Source organism: Neofelis nebulosa, chromosome 10, assembly GCF_028018385.1.
Source record: "Neofelis nebulosa isolate mNeoNeb1 chromosome 10, mNeoNeb1.pri, whole genome shotgun sequence".
NCBI classification, from domain to species: Eukaryota; Metazoa; Chordata; class Mammalia; order Carnivora; family Felidae; genus Neofelis; species Neofelis nebulosa.
The window spans coordinates 21479441-21498215 of record NC_080791.1 but is presented as its reverse complement, the minus strand read 5'-3'; the positions used below and the strand labels follow the sequence as shown (position 1 = coordinate 21498215).

The following is an 18775-nucleotide window of genomic DNA, read 5'->3' as shown; positions in this document are numbered from 1 at the left end:
TCATGCTCTGTCTCTCTCTGTCTGTCAATAATAAATAAAAGTTAAAAAAATTAAAAAGCAGTAATTAAGCATTATTAAAATATATTATGACTAAATACTTGCACATGGTAAAAAATTGAACAATGTAAGTGGAGGTTATGCAGTGAAAATATGTCTTCCTCCCTTCCGTTCTGTCCCTGAATTCTCCATGTTGGAAGTAACAATTGTCACTAATTCCTTATGAATCCTCACATATTCAAACACATACATCTCTATATCTATAAATATATGTAGTGCTCCTTTTAAAGTAGTATAAAGGGTTTTTAAGAATTATTATTTGTTCAATGGAAACAGCTTACAATAGGATGGGGCAGAGAATATTCCAAGCGTTAAAAGCAGGGAGCCAATCGCAAAGAGGGATGGGAAAAGGCATGGCTGCGGAGAGTGAGGGCAGAGGCATCTCTGGCCCTGGATGAGACACTATGGGTCAAAGCCCTGCATCTAGAGTAATAACACTTTGTCCCCTGATCCTGTCCTCACTCCGTTATTGCATCACCTCTGTCTCTGGTTGATGCTGTGATGAGGTTAGAACACTTGATAGCTTTTTTTTTTTTCTTTTTGTATCTGAACGGTGGTTTTACTGACCAATATGTTCCTGAATAAGGACTCCAAGCCCAGAGTACACAGTTAGGGCAACTACTTTGTTTCCAACAAGAAAGTACACAAGGAATCCCGATTGTCCCCCACTAATGTGAGAGCTTGACCCCCGACCGGTCTCCACCCAGTTCTGGGAGAAAAACGTCCTCTAGCTGGCCAGTGTGTCATCCACTGTGACACCTGCTTACAAGGCAGGCGTGGCATCGGCCGACAGCTGCTCACCGTCCAAGCACCAGGTCTGGGCTGAGCAGCTCCGCAGGCACGTTTGGCAGATGCTCTCGTTTGCGTTAAAATCGAACGTGCGCGCTGACGCATGGCTGCTGGCCGCGGATCTCGAATTAGGTAAAATGTGATCTGTCCACATTCCCAGAGCTGCTAACATGTAAAAATCACTTGTTTTAAAAGCTCTTTTCATCAGAACACCCTTGGATCAAATAACCTGGCAGAGGAAAGCTCTCGTGCCCCCCCCGTTTACGACAAGTTCTCTGCCGGGATCATGTTCAGGACATTCCCAAGGGCGAAGGGTGAGCGAGGCCCCAGGGCGCCGCTACCCTGTCTGTGCCAAAAATTCCATGTACTGCCCCGGAGCCTAGAAATGGTCGGCCGGCCCATTGTACGGCCGTCCACACCGGTTCTCTCACAAACAGCCGCAAGGCTTTCATGTAGTTGTTTTCATCCAGAGTGAACCGTGATAGATCCCCGCGGGAAGGGTGATCATGTCTCCTTTTTCCATGAAGATGCGGGTCCACTTGTCCTCTCTGTCTGTGACATCAAAGTAGCCGGTGCCAAGATGTAGCGGATCTCGTCGTCCAGGTGCAGGTGCTTCTCCTAGAACATCTTGATCTTTTCTTCATAATTTGGTAGTTTATCCTTGCATATGGTTATTGTGTCCACCCAGGAATAGTTTCCCTGTTTTCGGATCTTTTCTAACTCCCGATCATTCTCGTATTTGTCAGCATCAAGCTTCCAGTAAATGACCCCGAGCAGGCGCAGGTGCTCTAGGCGGACCAGGCTGCAGGGCTCGCTGCGGTGGGGCAGCCTCGGGTCGTCGGCCAACTTGTCCACGTACGAGGCCTGCACCATGGCCGGGCGGAGGACGCAGCGAAGGAAGAGCCAAATCCTTGATAGCTTAAAATGCCAGGATGAGATGCTTCTTCAAGAATCAGAAAAAGAAAAACCATGTGCCTCATTTGTTAAAACACATAAACATGTTTAGAACTGTGTTTGACAGTTTTGTTTTTATCATGAAAGGATGTAGTATTTTGTTGCCTGCTTTTCTACATCTAATTGAGATGATCATATAATTTTAATCTTTCGTTCTATTGATGTGCTGTGTCACATTTACTGATTTGTGTCTGTGAAACCATCCTTCTACCCAAGTGATAAAACCTATGGAATCATGGCATATAATTCTCTAAATGTGCTGTTGAATTCAGTTTGCTGAAGTTGGTAATCTTGCATTTATTTACATAAGGGATATTGGCTTGTAGTTGTCCTTTTTAGTAGTGTCCTCATCAGATTTTGTATCAGGGTAATCCTGGCCTCGTAAGCGAGTTTGAGAGTGTTCCCTCCTCTTCAGTTTTTTAGAGTGTGAGAGGTGTGCCTAGGTGGCTCTGTTGGTTAAGCATCTGACTTCAGCTCAGGTCATGATCTCACAGCTCGTGGGTTCGAGCCCCCACATAGGGCTCTGTGCTGACAGCTCAGAACCTGGAGCCTACTTCGGATTCTGTGTCTCCCTCTCTCTCTCTGACTCTTCCCCACTCACACTCTGTCTCTTTCAACAATAAACATTATAAAAAAATTTAAAAAAAGTGTGAGAAAGTTTGGCACTATTATTATTAAATATTTTTTTTTTGAGAGAGAGAGAGAGAGCATGAGTGGGGGAGAGGCTCTTTGTATTGTTACATATTACACTCTTCACATCCTTTAGTTTTTCATTAATATGTTTAGTGCATATCATGTATGAGTTTTATATTTTCTTTAGAGCAGTTTTAGGCTCACAGCAAATTGAGCAGAAGTACAGAGATTTCCCACACGTCTCTTGCCTTCCCACATGCACAGCCTCTTCCATTATCAACATTCTCCATTAGAGTTGTACATTTGATATAATTGACGAACATACAGTTATACATCATCATGACCCGAAGTCCATAGGTTACATTAGTGTAATTACATTACACCTCTCTTGGTGTTGTCATTTGATGGGTTTGGACAAATGTATGATGACATGTATCTGTTATATGTATAAACATTACAGTGTCACACAGAGTAGTTTCTTTGCCCTAAAAGCCCTGTGTTTCACTTGTCAATCCCTCTCTCCCCCAGAGGCTCTGACAACCATTAACTTCTCTGCTGTCTGCATAGTTTTGCCTTTTCCAGGTTGTCATAGAGTTGGCTTCCTTTACTTAGTAATATGTATTTAAGTTTCTTCATGTCTTTTTTTAAAGTTATTTATCTTTAAAAAAATATTTTTAAATGTTCATTTATTTGTGTGTGTGTGTGAGAGAGAGAGACAGAGTACAAGCAGGGGAGGGCAGAGAGAGGGAGACACAGAATCTGAAGCAGGCTCCAGGCTTGGAGTGTCTGCATGGAGCCTGACGTGGGGCTCGAACTCATGAGCTGTGAGATCATGACCTGAGCGGAAGTCGGATGCTTAACTGACTGAGCCACCCAGGTGCCCCATGTTCCATGTCTTTTCATGATTTGATAGCTCATTACTTTTTAGCACTGAAATATTCCACTGTCTGGATGAACCACAGCTTATTCATCCATTCACAAACTGAAGGACATCTTGGTTGCCTCTAAGTTTTGGCAATTATGAATACAGCTGCAATGAACATCCATCTGTAGGTTTTTCAGCTCCTTTGGTTAAGCACCAAGGAGCACAATCGCTGGATTGTATGGTAAACGTATGTTTAGTTTTGTGAGAAACTGCGAAACTTCTTCCAAAGTGTCTACACCATTTTCCGTTCCCACTAGCAATGAATAAGAGTTCCCTTTGCTCTACATCTACCCCACCATGTGCTATTGTCAGTGGTCTTGATTTAGGTCACTCTAATAGGTATGTAGTAGTATCTCATTGTTTTGATTTGTGTTTCCCTGATGACATATGATGTGGGGCATCTTTTCATATGCTTATTTGCCATCCCTATATCTTCTTTGGTGAGGTGTCTGTTCAGGTCTTCGGCCCATTTTTAAATAAGGTAGTTCTTTTTCTTACTGTGTAGCTTTAAGAGTTTGTGTTTGGATAACAGTCCTTTATCAGATTTATCTTTTACAAATATTTTCTCACAAGTTATCTTTTCAAAGTCAGTCATTCCCTGACCTGTTGGCTAACCTAAATATTAATAAAACCTCCATTTAAAACGCCATCCTTTACCCTCACTGTCCAAGATCACATTTGGGCTTGTCTACCTCTCAAAGGTTAGACTGAGAAAGAAAAGCCAGATCCTCTCCTTTTCCCCATGTATATCCCTCTTCTTACAGGCTGTTTTTCAGGATGCATTTATCCCTGCGGTGATTCGCACTGGCAAGTCTTTCACTCTCAGAAGAACCCAGTGGAGCGTCTCCTTGTTTTTGCAGTAAATGAAAACATCAGAGTTTGGATGAAAGTCAGCCTGATTACAGAGCCTATATGGTTCTCACTGCATGCTGCTGCTGCAAGATTTGTATTTCTCTGACAATTTTCATTTTAACCTGGAGCTCATCTAGATTTGTGACCACAAATTTCTAGTCATTGTTATAATTTAACGTTAAAGAGAACATGATTTTTTGAGTCAGTTTAAATATGTGTGTGCATCACTTTTCTACCTGCTACTAACCATGCGGGTTTGGTCAAAGTATGTTCATCTTTGTAAACTTCTGTGTATTAATTTGTAGAATGCAAACAATACCTGCCTCATATGCCTTTACAAATATAATTTGCATAATACATTGCAATCTTGAAACACAGAGCTAGGCTACAAGATAAAAAGGAGGATGACGTTTAGGACTATGTACTCAATGGTGGGATCTACAGACTGTTTCTATTGCTAGAGTCTAAGAATGTTTCCAGCCAGCCTTATTATGGACGTCCAACTTGACCCCCTGAGATTAGGGGACTGTTGGGCTCTTGTCTCATGAAATGAACCTAAGAATAATGAACTATGAATCCTGTTGAATGGCTGGCCCCAAATAAAGTGGCCCACACAGTTTGCCCTTTCTCTAAAGTGAAGTCCACTAGTTGACAAGTCTGGTCTGATGATTGTTCAGTCCACTTGTTACTGTTTCTTAAATACATGAGGACAGCTAAGGATCACTTGCTATTTGAGGGTGATTGTATATAAAAAAAAAAGAGAGGGAGAGAAAATCATTGGGAAACAGGATATTATGTGGCAGTTGCCCTCTCAGTTTGCCTAGTGAAGTAGCCTATGTCAGCTCCAATGGAGAAGCCAGAAGTCTCTAGAAGCCATTTCTTTATCTCTTTATCTACTTTCCTGAGTTTTTCATCTGTACCTCTCTCACGAATCTGCTTTCATGGTTGGAAACTGCTGGGCCATAATCGTACAGAACATGACAGGAGCTAGCACTTTGCTGTTTGCTCTAGGTCAGCTAAATATTCCAGCCGTTTCTTGGTCTAAAAGCTCCTTCCTGGGGCATTTGGGTGGTTCAGTCAGGTAAGCATCTGACTCTTAGTTTCGGCTCAGGTCATGATCTCATGTTCATGGGAATGAGCTCCACTTTGGGCTCTGTGCTGATAACCTGGAGCCTGCTTGGGATTCTCTCTCTCTCTCTCTCTCTCTCTCTCTCCCTCTCTCTCTCTCTCTCTCTCTCACCTCCTTCCCCCCATTCCTCACTCCACTCGTGCGTGTGCTCTCTTTCTCACAATAAATAAGTAAACATTAAGGGAAAAACTCCTTCCTCTCAAAGGTTCCCCTGGACTCCCAGGCAGATTAACAGTAGGCTGTCTCTGCTGCCCTTGCATTTTGGCGTCAGTGAGTGTGTATGGCCTCTTTTCTAGGACAGCTGACACTTTTAGACGGTTTTCTGCCTGAATTTCTGAAACAGAGATGGGCCAAAGGAATTATGTGGCAGGAAGGGAGTGGGTAGTGAAGGAGAGCTTCCGATTTTCCACTGTCATCTTCCAGAAACGGACTGAGAAGTAAAACTTCTCCCTATTTGTGGTTGAAGAAAGAGGCAGTGGGTAGATTAAGAACCATCCTTGGGAAGTGTAGTAACAAACAGGACAGACAGGGAAGAGAATAAAAAAATCTCAATTTCCACATGACCCATGTTCTCTTTAACATGGGTTGTGTAATTTCTAAGTTACAATCTAAAATATCTATCTTAAATATAAAAAATATAGATAAATGATATCTATCTATCTATCTATCATCATCATCATCATCATCATCTGTCTATCATCAATTTATGTTTATTTATGTTTGTGTGGCTTGGGTTTCTTGAGAGAAACAAAGGGAGGTGGATAGGGAATAGAAATGCCCATTATCCAGCATCCATTTATGACACAGGCATTGTTATGCATTTCACCTAGGTGACACAATCAATATCTCTGGATGTGGGAGTAAAAAGGCCATGAAAGCAAAAAATAGGCAAATGGGACTATGTCAAACTTGCAAATTGTTTGAATCAAAGGACACAATGAATAGAGGCAAAAAACAAACTATAGAATGGGAGAAAATATTTGCAAATTAGATACCTGACAAACAGGTAGTGTCTCAGAATATATGCAGAACGCCTACAACTCAACAACAGTAAAAACAAATAACCTGATTAAAAAATGAGCAAAAGACTTTTCTGTGGACTGAATGTTTGTGTGTCCCCCAAATTCATGTGTTAAAACCTAATCCAGTGTGATTATATTTGGAGGTGGAGCTTTGGGGGAGTGATTAGGTCATGAGGAAACTCTCATAAATGGGATTACTGCTCTTAGAGACTCCAGAGACCCCAGAGAGCTCCTTTGCCCCTTCCACTATGTGAGGTTATAGTGAGATGTTGGCTATCTGTAAACAAGGAAGCAGGCTCCCACCAGACACCAAATCTCCTAGTGATTTCATCTTGGATTTTCCAGCCTCTAGTATTGTAAGAAATAAATTTCTGTTGTTTATAAGACACCCAATCCGTGGTATTGTGTGATAGGCGCTCAAATGGACTAAGAAAGACTTGAATAGATATTTCTCCAAAGATGATATATAAGTGGCCTGCAAGCAAATGAAAAGATGCTCAATATCACTAATTATCAGAAATGCAAGTCAAAACCATGATGAACTATCACCTCATACCCATTAGGATGGCAACTATGAAAGAAAACAGAAAACAAGTGTTGGTAAGGGTATTGAAAATGGCAACCGTTGTGCATTATTGGTGAGTTAGTAAAATGGTGAGACTGCTACGGAAAATAGTATGGAGGTTCTTCAAAAAATTAAAAATAGAGCTACCATATGAGCTAGCAATCCCATTTGGGATTTCTATTCTAAAAGAGTTGAAAGTAGGATCTTAAAGAGATATTTGCAGCACTAATTTACTATAGCCAAGAGATGGACGCAAGCCAAATGTCCATTGACAATGCACGAGGAAACAAAATGTGGTCTGTACATACATAGGAATATTATTCCTCCCTAAAAAGCAAAGATATACTATCACATGCTACAAAATGGATGAACCTTGAGGATATTATGCTAAGTGAAAGAAGTCCGTTGCAAAAAGACAAATAATGTATGATTCCACTTAAATAAAAATCTAAAGTAGTCAAATGCATAGAAACATAAAGTAAAACCATAGTTACCAGGGGTTGCAAGGAAGAAGAAAAGTGGAATTGTTATTTAATGGATATAGAGTTTCAGATCTGCAAGTTGAAAAAGTCCAGAAATCTGTTTCAAAATGCAAATATACTTAACACTCCTGAAATAGTTAAACACTTAAAAACAGTTAAGGTGGTAAATTTTTTGTTACATGCTTTTTGCCACAATAAAAAGTAAACAAAGAATAGCCCTAATAAAGTGTTAAATAAAACACGTTTCTACCTCTTACCTTGACAAACTACTTTCATAACACTGGAAGGCCAGATTCAAGTTTAGAATCCTGAGAATCTATAAGGTTCCATGCCAAAAGGTGGTAGCACAGGGAGGGCCACCCTGGTTTCCCAGGTGCCTGCCCATGGACCACAGCTTACCCCCTCTCCCTCTCATTCTCACTTACTATACAATGTGAGGCACCTACACATGCGCAGGTATAAACACCTATAGTTCACATGCCCAATGGTCATCCACATCCCTTGAATACAGCTCCTGCCTGACCATCCCTGGGAATGAACATACCAACAGTGTGGTCTGCTGTTGGAAGGATGGACCCAGGTCCTGGAAGGTGAGGAAACTTGCTCCAGGCCAAAGTCTATGTGTGATCTTTCAAGCCTGACCATAGGCAATTATTAGGCTTTTCTTGGCAGTCCTCATGGGGGAAAGCGCTAGCTGGCACCAGCCTCCTGTGGAGAAAAGGAAATACCCAACTCCAGCCCACTCTGGACAACCTATGAATTCAATGAAATATTTAAGGAAAAATTATACCAAATCTCTACAATTTATTTTATAAGATAGCGGCATTTTGTGAGGCCATCATTACTCCAATACTAAAACCAGACAAAGACTGTGCAAGAAAACAAAACAAAACAGTACTACAGACCAATATCTCTCATGAACATAGATACAAAAAAGTTTCAATGAAATATTAACAAATAGAATCCAACAATATATGTAAAGAATTATACACTATGACTAGGTAGGATTTATCCCAGTTATGTAAGGATGATTCAACATTCAAAAGTCAGTTAAAGTATTTCATCCATAAGCAGACTGAAGAATAAAAATCACATCATCCTATCAATAGGTGCAGAAAAAGCATTTGACAAAATCCAACACCCATTCCCGAAAAAAAAAAAAAAAGAGAGAAACAACTCAATAAACTGAGAGTAGATTTATTCTCTATTCCTCTAGAACAAGAACTTCCTCTACTTGAGAAAGAAAACCTACACAAAACCTACACCTAACATCATACTTAATGGTAAGAACATCAAATCTTTCTTACTAAAATCAGAAACAAGGTAAGGATGTCCCCCTCATGACTGTTTTTCGGTGTAGTAATGGTAGTCCTAGCTAACACAGTAAAACATGAAAAAAAAAGTTGTACAGATTGAGAAGGAAGAAATAAATCTGTCCTTATTCACAGATGACATAATTGCCTATGCAGAAAATCCGAAAGAATCAACCAAAAAACTCCTGGAACTAAGTAATCATGGCAAGGTGGAAGGATACAAGGTTAACATATAAAAAGTCAATTGCTTTCCTCTATGGGAGCAAAGACCAAGTAGAATTTGAAATTAAGAACACAATGACATTTACATTAGCACTCCTAAAAATGAGATCTATACAAGGAAAATACAAAGCCTGCGTAGGGCTTTGTGCTGACAGCTCTGAGTCTGTTGCCTGCTTGCTCTGTGCTGACAGCTTGGAGCCTGGAGCCTGCTTTGGATTCTGAGTCTCCTTCTCTCCCTGCCCTTCCCCCACTTGTGCTCTGTCTCTCTCTCAAAAATAAATAAATATTTTTTAAAAATAGGGGAAGACATTTTGCTCCATGGCAATAGGATTTGCTGAGTGAAATTGGCAGGTGATGTGAAATATCAAGTCTTTCTGGAGGTTAAAGGACTATAGGAATGTATAATATTCCTTGCCTATTTGGGAGCTGTGTGATGATACTTGAAGGAGGGGAAGTTATTTTCCAGAATTTTGAAATGGAAAGGTTATAATTATGCTAATATCAAAACATTGTGTAGGGAGACTGTCAGCCGAGAGAGGGGATAATGAGTTGTGGGTTTGAATCTCGGTGTTAATTGTTTAGCAGGTCTGTGATCTGGGGAAAGTTACTTAACCTCTTTACATCAGTTTCTTCATCTGAGAACATGAGATAATTAAGTAAAACACTTAGTAGATTGGCTAGCATTCCATAAATGTTAGATGTGATGATGATATGATGATGTCAGTAACTGAGTGAAGGGACCACGTAAGCAATCCTGGCGCGAATAAGGAAGTGGTAACCACATAATGAGAGAGAGAACAGAGGGAGCAATCTGGGTGGGAAAGAGGGTATTTGTTATTTCTTGATGACTTTCAAATTTGTCTCCATTTGTCTTATGTACCGCTGAGTTCAATATGAACTTGAAATTATATTCAAGCAGAGTAGGACATGAGAGATGTGAGAAGGAGAAAGGAAGGACGAAAACATCAGTGAATATATACAATGAGTCATGCTGAGAAGTAGTGGTTCTCCCTTCACATGTGTTTACATTTTTGGAGGGCTTCTCCCCTACACTTCTCCCAATTTTCAACCTGAGGAAGAATGATGACATTTGCATCTGAAGAAGTTTCTCCTCAGTGTTTTCTGCACGGCAGCCTTTACCTCCTTATTCCTCAAGCTGTAGATCAGGGGGTTCAGCATGGGGATCACCGTGGTGTAGAACACGGAGGCCACGTTCTCCTTGGCCACAGAACTGGCCGTGGAGGGTTTTAAGTACATGAACGCTGTAGATCCATAGAACATTCCCACAGCTGCAAGGTGAGAGCTGCAGGTGCTGAAGGCTTTGGACCTCCCCTGTGTGGTGCTGATGTGGAGGATGCTGGAGAGGATGAAGACGTAGGAAACAAGGACTGTTAAGCTGGTGACTATGATGTTGAATCCAGCCAAAAAGAACACTGTCATCTCAATATGATAGGTGCTAGAGCAGGAGAGCTTCATGAGGGGCACGATGTCACAGAAGTAATGACTGATGAGGAACTCACAGTAGGACAGTTTTAACATCAGGCCAGTGTCTACTGTTGCACCAATGAAAGCCATGGCATAGGCCGCAGCCATCAGCAGGGAACACACTTGAGGAGACATGATGACATTGTAGAGCAAAGGGGTATAGATGGCGACATAGCGGTCATAGGCCATCACTGTCAGCATGTAACACTCTGCAACGACAAACACAACGAAGAAGTAGAGCTGTGACATGCACCCCGCGTAGGAGATGATGTTCTTCTCTGACACAAAGTTCACCAGCATTTTCGGGGTAATGACAGAGGAGTAGCAGAGATCCACAAGGGACAGATTGCTGAGGAAGTAGTACATGGGGGTGTGAAGCTGAGCATTCAGACAAATCAGCGTGAACATGCCCAGGTTCCCTATGATGGTGACCAAGTAGATCCCAAGGAAGAGGAGGAAGAGGGGGAGCTGGAGCTCTGGCCGATTTGTCAATCCCCTGAGAATAAACTCGGTCACTGTAGAGTGATTTTCGGCAGCCATTCTCCTGTGCTTGGGAGCCCTGTGGGGATGGGAGAGAAGAGCCCATGAGAGCCTACGTTTAACCTTCTTGGCAAAGCTGGTTTTGAGCACTTGGGTTCAGTTGGGCGATCCTGGGCTCTTTCCCGATGAATCCTCCCTTCCTTTGGCTGTTGTCTGGGAGAAAGACCAGGCTCTGGGTATTTCAAAGACCATGAGGTTGGGAGGAAAAGGGGACAAGATCTGGGGCTTTTACCACTTTTATGTTTCTCAAATATCCTACAGCAATGGTTCTTAGGGTACATTTGTTGGACCAGCAGCATCAGCACCATGTTAGAGATGCAGACTCTCAGCCTCCACCCAGGACCTACCAAATCAGAAACTCTGGGATTGGGGCTAGCAGTCTGGGTTGAACACTCTCTCCAGATGATGCTGATGCCTGCTCAGGTCTGAGAACCTCTGTCCTATAGGTAACAAGCAGCATACTCCATATTTTGTGCTTGGACATGCTTCAGAAATAAAATTTCCTTGTCATCTGTGCAATTCCCAGATAGTTTCTGAATGTGAATGCATGATATCCTTCTCAAATTGACACAGTGTCAGGGTAGTATGGTAGTTACAGCCATATCATTGAGTGACAAGTCAATTTCTGTATCTGAAAGATGAAAATGAGAACAAAAGACCCCAATAATTAGCAACTGCTGCCAGGCAAGATGAGTTCCCTCGTGTCAAGGGAGAAAAACTAAAATTTTAATCAGGCAGAATGACCATGTCTCAGCCTGGGATGACAAGCTTGCAGAAAATTCTGCAAAATTTGCAAAAAAAAAAAAACCCCACACTCCCCAAACTCCCCCAAGAAATCCTCACAACATATCCTGCCATGCTCTCCAGCAGCTGTCATATTGTGAAACTATCAGAAATAGTGAGCTGTATCCTGCTTGTCACTTTGCTCCTGAAACTTGCAATTTGGGACCTCAGTCTGATCAATCTCTGTAGAGGACACAGAACTTGCCGTTTTTTGCCTATTTAACCCCAAGTCTGATCCTTCCCTGACGGAGCTACTTTGGTTTGTAGCCCAATGCTGTGTCTCTTCGGTTTGCAAACTGCACAGCAATGAAGCTTGTTTTCTGATGAAATCCTTGCAGGATGCTTTTTGTTGACAAAGAAATCAATTTTCAGGGTGCTTGGGTGGTTCAGTAGGTTAAGTGTCGGACTTCAGCTCAGGTCATGATCTCCCATTCATGGGTTCGAGCCCTGCCTTGGGCTCTGTGCTGACAGCTTGGAGTCTGGAGCCTGCTTTGGATTCTGTGTCTCCCTCTCTTTCTGCCCCTCCCCCACTAACATTCTGTCTCTAAAAAATAAATACACATTAAAAAAACAAAAAAAAAAAAAGAAATCAATTTCCAAGTTGGTTGTAAAAATAACATGGGATAATGCATATTTAGAAAATTTTTTCAAGCACTCGGTTCCCATAAAAGTGAGTTGTCATTAGGTGTCTGGAATTTGTTCTTAGGTTTTCACTGGACGTGAGGCTGTAAGACAGTGGTTCTCAACATTGACTGTGTTCTGTAATCCCTTGGAGTATTTACAAAGTATTGATTCCTGGGCTCCACCCCCAGATGTTCAGATTTAATTGATCTGCGGTGCAGGGTGGGCATTGGCACATAATATAAGACAGAGTAAGTGCTCAGTAGCTATTATGATGATGATGTTCAGATTGTAATATCAAACCAGGCCCCATTATTTCCCTAGTGGCAAGGTACTCAAATTGTCAACACTTCCCTAAGAAGCATGGATCATCATTGCTGGATATGACACTTATAGCCATCCCATCTCTAAGATACATCTCTTAGGCTAAAAACCTTACATTTTCATTCTTTTTATTACTTCTTCATATAATTACTAACTTTTGTATAATGCTCTTTGAAGGTCAATCTCATTAACTCCTCAAATTTGGGGTATGAGGAGAAATGTGTTCCGAGTAGGATTTTTGTTTCTATTTTCCTACTGAGAAAACAGAAGTGCCAGACACTCAGTGAGTTTCTTGAAGCTTACTAAAAATTATCAGTGACTTAGAACTCAAACTCTTCTCTCATGATCATGAGCTCATTTCCTTTAGCCCAGATGTGCAGGCTTTTACATCCACACACCTACAGTTCTAAGCAATGTCGTGGTTGAAAGTGCTTTACACTTGATGGCTTAGCTTGTGCATAGCCGATGAAAAAAGAGGAACGTTATATTATTTTTTCATTCTCTCTTAAATTCAAACTGTAAATGTTACCTCAAATCATACAGTTAGTAGATACAGAACTGGGCCTAAAACCCAGGACTTCTGACTACCATCTGTTTTGTTTCCACTAAACCGTCTTCTGATTTCTGTAGCTTATCTTTAGGTAGCACTTTATTATTATTTAGTAAACTTAATTTATTGAATCTTTGGAGATGCAGGATGGATTTCATTGGTAATTTCAGGTGCACTTAAAAAATTACAAAGGCAATACATATACATTGTAGAAAATCAGAAATACGAATAAGGAAAAGTATAAACATCATATTCCCCCACTATTTAGAGACTAATACTGGCAGTGACTATCTTTCTAGATTTTTCTATGCATATATATATTTACATTGGGTATACACACACACACACACACACACACACACACACATAAGCTTATTTATTTTGAGAGACTGTGAAAGAGAGTACACCTGTGCATACAGAGATACAGAGAAGGGGCAAAGAGAGAGAGAGGGTGGGAGGAGTGGAGAGAGAGAATCCCAAGCAGGCTCCTTGCTGATGGATGGTGTGGAGCCCGATGCAGGGCTTGCACTCATGAACCTTGAGATCATGATCTGAACTGAAATCAAGAGTTGGATGCTTAATAGACTGAGCCACCCAGGCACCCTTAAATGTATTAAAAAACCATTTTGTAACCGCCTTATTAAATGTACTTTATAATGCATTGTGTCATTTGATTCCTATAATAATAATAACTCTGGCACTAACCGTATTTCCTTTTCTTAGATATAAGAGTCTTTAAATCCTTAGGATGTGAAGACACAAAAATCAGATTTGCATTGTAAACTTCACCTGTTATGTTATTGGTGGTATGGCATTTAACTTCACAATAACTAGTCTGAGAAGTAGCTAAGTTTTTTCCATTTATTACGAAGGAGAAAACAACTTTCTTCTAGATAACAACAATAGATTTAAAAAATCTTATCTTTTCCCCTTGTACACAATTTTCACCTCTTAAAACAATAAGAAACATAGAAAATCCACCTTGAATACACCATTACCAGAAATCAATGTGTTCTACAAAGCAGTGCAGAGTAAATACCACTCAGTGTGGTGTGGACTGGAAAATCCTAGGTAGAACTGATTTAAATTTAATTTTTTACTGCCATAATCCTCTAATGATATGAAATAGGCAAACATGATCCATATATTTGATATCAGTTACTACAATGATTACCTCTAGTTCTACCGGACCATAAGAGGCTTGGGCTTGCAGCCTATGAGAACTCAGCACATAAAGAAGAAAACGCTTAGAGATGAAGGTAAACAAATGCTTAGAAATAAAGCCTGAATTAGAAACAGGAATTCACGGAAGAAATATTTTTTTTTCATATAATTGCTTTAAATTTGTAATTAAATACCTGTGTTGAGAAAAAGACAACACAATCTCCTGGAAATTTTAGGGGATGCCTTGGTTCCAATAGTTAGGAACTAAACATCAAGAAATGAGGGAGCTGTCCAGATTTGTATCTATTCCTAAGTGTAGTCCAAGAGGCCTGCAGGGTTATGAAAAATGGGTCACCGAGGGTCTGTTTATACAACACATGGGCAGAACCTCCTGGGATGCAGTCATTTCAGGCCCTGGAGTCTTTGCTGAAGGAGCAATTAGAGTCCGGCTTATGCCTGTGCTGGGAATCATGGTGTGTCTCCCAGGTGTGTTAATTTTCCTTTTATTTGGAGTCATTTTCAGCTTGGGAAACTTGGAGTCTAAGCATTCAAATTTGTATGGCTAAACACCCCATAATCACTACCACCACCACCACCACCACCACCATGTCACTCATTACCATCAACATCCTCAGTTACTACCATTATGGCTACTACTCATCATTATTCTTCATTAGGCATACTCAATGTGGCTTAAAATGTTTATTTTATTTACTCATTTTTGGAGAGAGAGAGAGAGAATGATTAGGGGAGGGGCAGAGAGAGAGGGAGAGAGAGAATCCCAAGAAGGCTCCATGCTCAGGGTGGAGCCCAATGTTGGGCTCCATTCCACAACCATGAGATGATGACCTGAAGAAAAAGAAAATTTGAGCAGACCCATAACCTATAGAAATTGACTCAGTAATCAAAAATCCCTGAACAAACAAGAGTCCAGGGCTGGATGGCTTCCCAGGGGAATTCTATCAAACATTAAAGAAGGATTAAACTGTTCCAAAAAATAGAAAGGGATGGAAGACTTCAAAACTCATTCTATGAGTCCAGCATTAGCTTGATTCCAAAACCAGACAAAAATCCCAAGAAAAAAGGAGAATTATAGACCAATATTCCTGATGAACGTTGATGCAAAAATTCTCAACAAGATACTAGGAAATTTAATTCAACAGTACATTAAAAGAATTATTCACTATGATCAAGTGGGATTTATTCCCGGGCTGCAGGGCTGGTTCAATATCTGCAAATCAATCTACGTGTTACACCACATTAATAAAAGAAAGGATAAGAACCATATGATTGTCTCAACAAACACAGAAAAAACATTTGACAAAATACAGCATCCTTTCTTGATAAAAGCCCTCAAGACAGTAGGGATAGAAAGAACATACCTCAACACCATATAGTCCATATACAAAAGAATCATAGCTAATAACATTCTCAATGGGAGAAAAAAAAACTGAGAGCTTTTCCTCTAAGATCAGGAACAGGACAGTGATGTCCACTCTTACCACTGTTGTTCAACATTGTACTGGAAGTTATAGCCTCAGCAAACGGACAACAAAAAGAAATAAAAGGCATGCAAATCGTCAAGGAAGAAGTCAAACGTTTGCTCTTTCCTGATGATATGATACTCTATGTGGAACACCCAAAAGACTCCACCAAAAAAACTGATAAAACTGATGCATGAATTCAACAAAGTCTCATGATATAAAATCAAGGTACAGAAATCTGTTGCATTTCTATATGCCGATAATGAACCAGCAGAAAGAGAAATCAAGGAATTGATCCCATTTACAAACAATAAGATACCTAGGAATAAGCCTAACCAAACAGGTGGAAGTTCTGTACTCTGAAAACTGTAGAACACTTATGAAAGAAATTGAATACAACAAAAGAATTATCCGATATGACAAGATGTTCTGAACTCATCTCATACATTTCATTCTTCAGTCCAGGAATCAACCATCTCTCCAGGAAATGTGCTTTCTTTTAGTGGTGAAAATGTATTTCAAGACGAGTAATTAGATGCTAGAGAGGCTCATTGCTTCTGGGTTGATAATTATTTCTAGGTCTTTTCAGAAAGAAGTAGGACATTTCTAAAAATGGCCAATAATTTCAGTGGGATATGTTTTGATATTAATATTTTTGGGAATTTCCTTAAGTGCGATGATTCTTTTCAATAGGTCACTTCAAATCTTTTCTCCTCCTCCTCCTCCTCCTTCTCCTTCTTCCCCTTCTCCTCCTCCTCCTCCTTCCTCTTCTTCTTCTTCTCCTACCTCTCCTTCCTTTTCTTCTTCTTCTTTTTCCTGACACTAGGAAAAGGCCCATGAATTGTAGTCTTTATTTTCTGTTCTGTCCCACAGTTTGGTTTTCTCCTTTGGAGCTCCTACTCTATGTAGATTTGATCTTCTTTGGCTGGTGTCTGTATTTGTTGCTTTCCCATAAATCCTCTTAATTTCTTTTCTCTCTGTCTCTTTTTTTGCCACCAACTTTTTCACCTTCTATTTCTCCTAAGGTATTATCTGTTGTGTTCATTTGCTCTTCAGTTACTTCTAATCAGTCATATTTCTTAAATTATTTTTCCTTTATTTCTAATATTTTCCCAAGTTCAATTGCCTAATTTATAAGCTTTTCTAATTCTGCCTTTTGTTGTTCTTTCATACCTGTATGTGTTTTAGTTCATTTTGAAATAATGTAATAGTGTTCATTTACTTAGAGTAATGGGCAATGGACTGTGTTCCCTTACCACCCCCCCCCCCCCCGCCCATTCATATGTTGAAGCCTTAACCCTCAATGTGACTGTATTCTGAGAAAGGCCCTAAAAGTAGGGGATAATACATGAGGCCAAAAGGTCCTAATCTGATAGGGCTGGTGCCATTCATAAGATAAGGAAGAGGCACCAGAGCCCATTCTTTCTTACGTGTGAGGACCCACTGAAAGGGGGCAGTCTAATACAGGAAGAGAGTCCTCATCAGAGATCATGTTTGTAGGCTCCCTGAATTCCAGACTGTGGGAAAAAATACTTCCATTGCTTAAATGACCCATTCTGTGGTATTTTGTTATGGTTTCCCAAGCAGACTAATACAGTAAGTCTTTCTGGTTTGCTCCACATTTTCTGTCAAAAAATTATTCTTTTTACTTATAATTTTATATGGAGTTTCATCTTGATTCTTTTCTACTGTTCATCTTTATATTAAATCAGTTTTTTTCTAACTTAATGCCTGTAGAACTCCTTATTCTGTTGCTTTTGTGAAGTGTTAAAAAATATGATGGCTTACTGTCTGAAATCTCCTGGCTCTGTCCCCTTTCTACCTTTATCTAGATCTTTCGTCTTTATTTACCTTGTTCTGTTTAATTTGGGTTTTACTCCTATTCCTGCAGGGAGCTTTGGTTGCTTTATTTTGAGAGTTCATAGTGCACAGACTGTGGAAGCCCCTTCAGATCTTACTATAGAGTAATTAAAATTCATCCACTACTGGAGAATAAAAATCCCTTCCAGTTTTATATGTTATTTTCAAACTGGCCTTTTGAGAGTTATTTGGAATACTGATTAGTTGTTTTGGAGTTTCAGGTTTGTCAGATGTCCTGTTGCTTCCTTCTGTTTCTTTCTGCACAGATGCTGATACTAAGCAGATTTTAACCTCTTGGTGGTTTGTGCCCATCTGCTTGTGTTTGGAGGTAAAGGGGATAACATATCACTTATTTTTGTCATAGATGTTGTTAATGGAACTAAGCTTTGCTGTTTAGTTGTGCTGTTTTTTTATGGGGGTATCCAGGAATACTAAAAAAAACATGACACAGTCTTCCTCAAATTCTCTAAGATTCGTCACATGTTTTTTCATTATTTATATTAAGAAGACTAATCACTTGAAGAATATTTACTACATAAATAGGGTATATTCATTGAATATATCTATGAGAAAAATATATTCTTGGTGTATGTCAAAGATGACATACTCAATAGGAACATTCATAAAAGTACATTCTTTAATGTTCTGAATATTCTGAAAGTATTATATATATATATATATATATATATATATATATATGTACACACACACACACACACACACACATATATATATGTAATTTATTGTCAAATTGGTTTCCATACAACACCCAGTGCTCATCCCAACAGGTGCCCTCCTCAATGCCCATCACCCACTTTCCCGTCTCCCCCACACCCTCAGTTTGTTCTCAGTATTTAAGTGTTTCTTATGGTTTGCCTCCTTTCCTCTCTGTAACGTTCCTCCCCTTCCCCTCCCCCCTGGTCTTTTGTTAAGTTTCTCAGGATCCACATATGAGTGAAAACATATGGTATCTGTCTTTCTCTGCCTGACTTATTTCACTCAGCAAAACACTCTCCAGTTC

General features: G+C 40.1%; 1 protein-coding gene and 1 pseudogene across 1 annotated transcript; both read right to left on the bottom strand.

Annotated features, from left to right (window-relative positions):
* Nucleotides 1-1168: 1168 nt before the first annotated feature.
* Nucleotides 1169-1719, bottom strand: LOC131486987 (acireductone dioxygenase-like; annotated as a pseudogene).
* Nucleotides 1720-10008: 8289 nt separating this feature from the next.
* LOC131488531 (olfactory receptor 8A1-like) lies at nucleotides 10009-10983 on the bottom strand. The gene has a single exon (XM_058690409.1). It carries the CDS (start codon nucleotides 10966-10968, stop codon nucleotides 10009-10011), a length of 960 nt encoding a protein of 319 aa, XP_058546392.1. The 5' UTR covers nucleotides 10969-10983.
* Between the last annotated feature and the right edge of the window lie 7792 nt (nucleotides 10984-18775).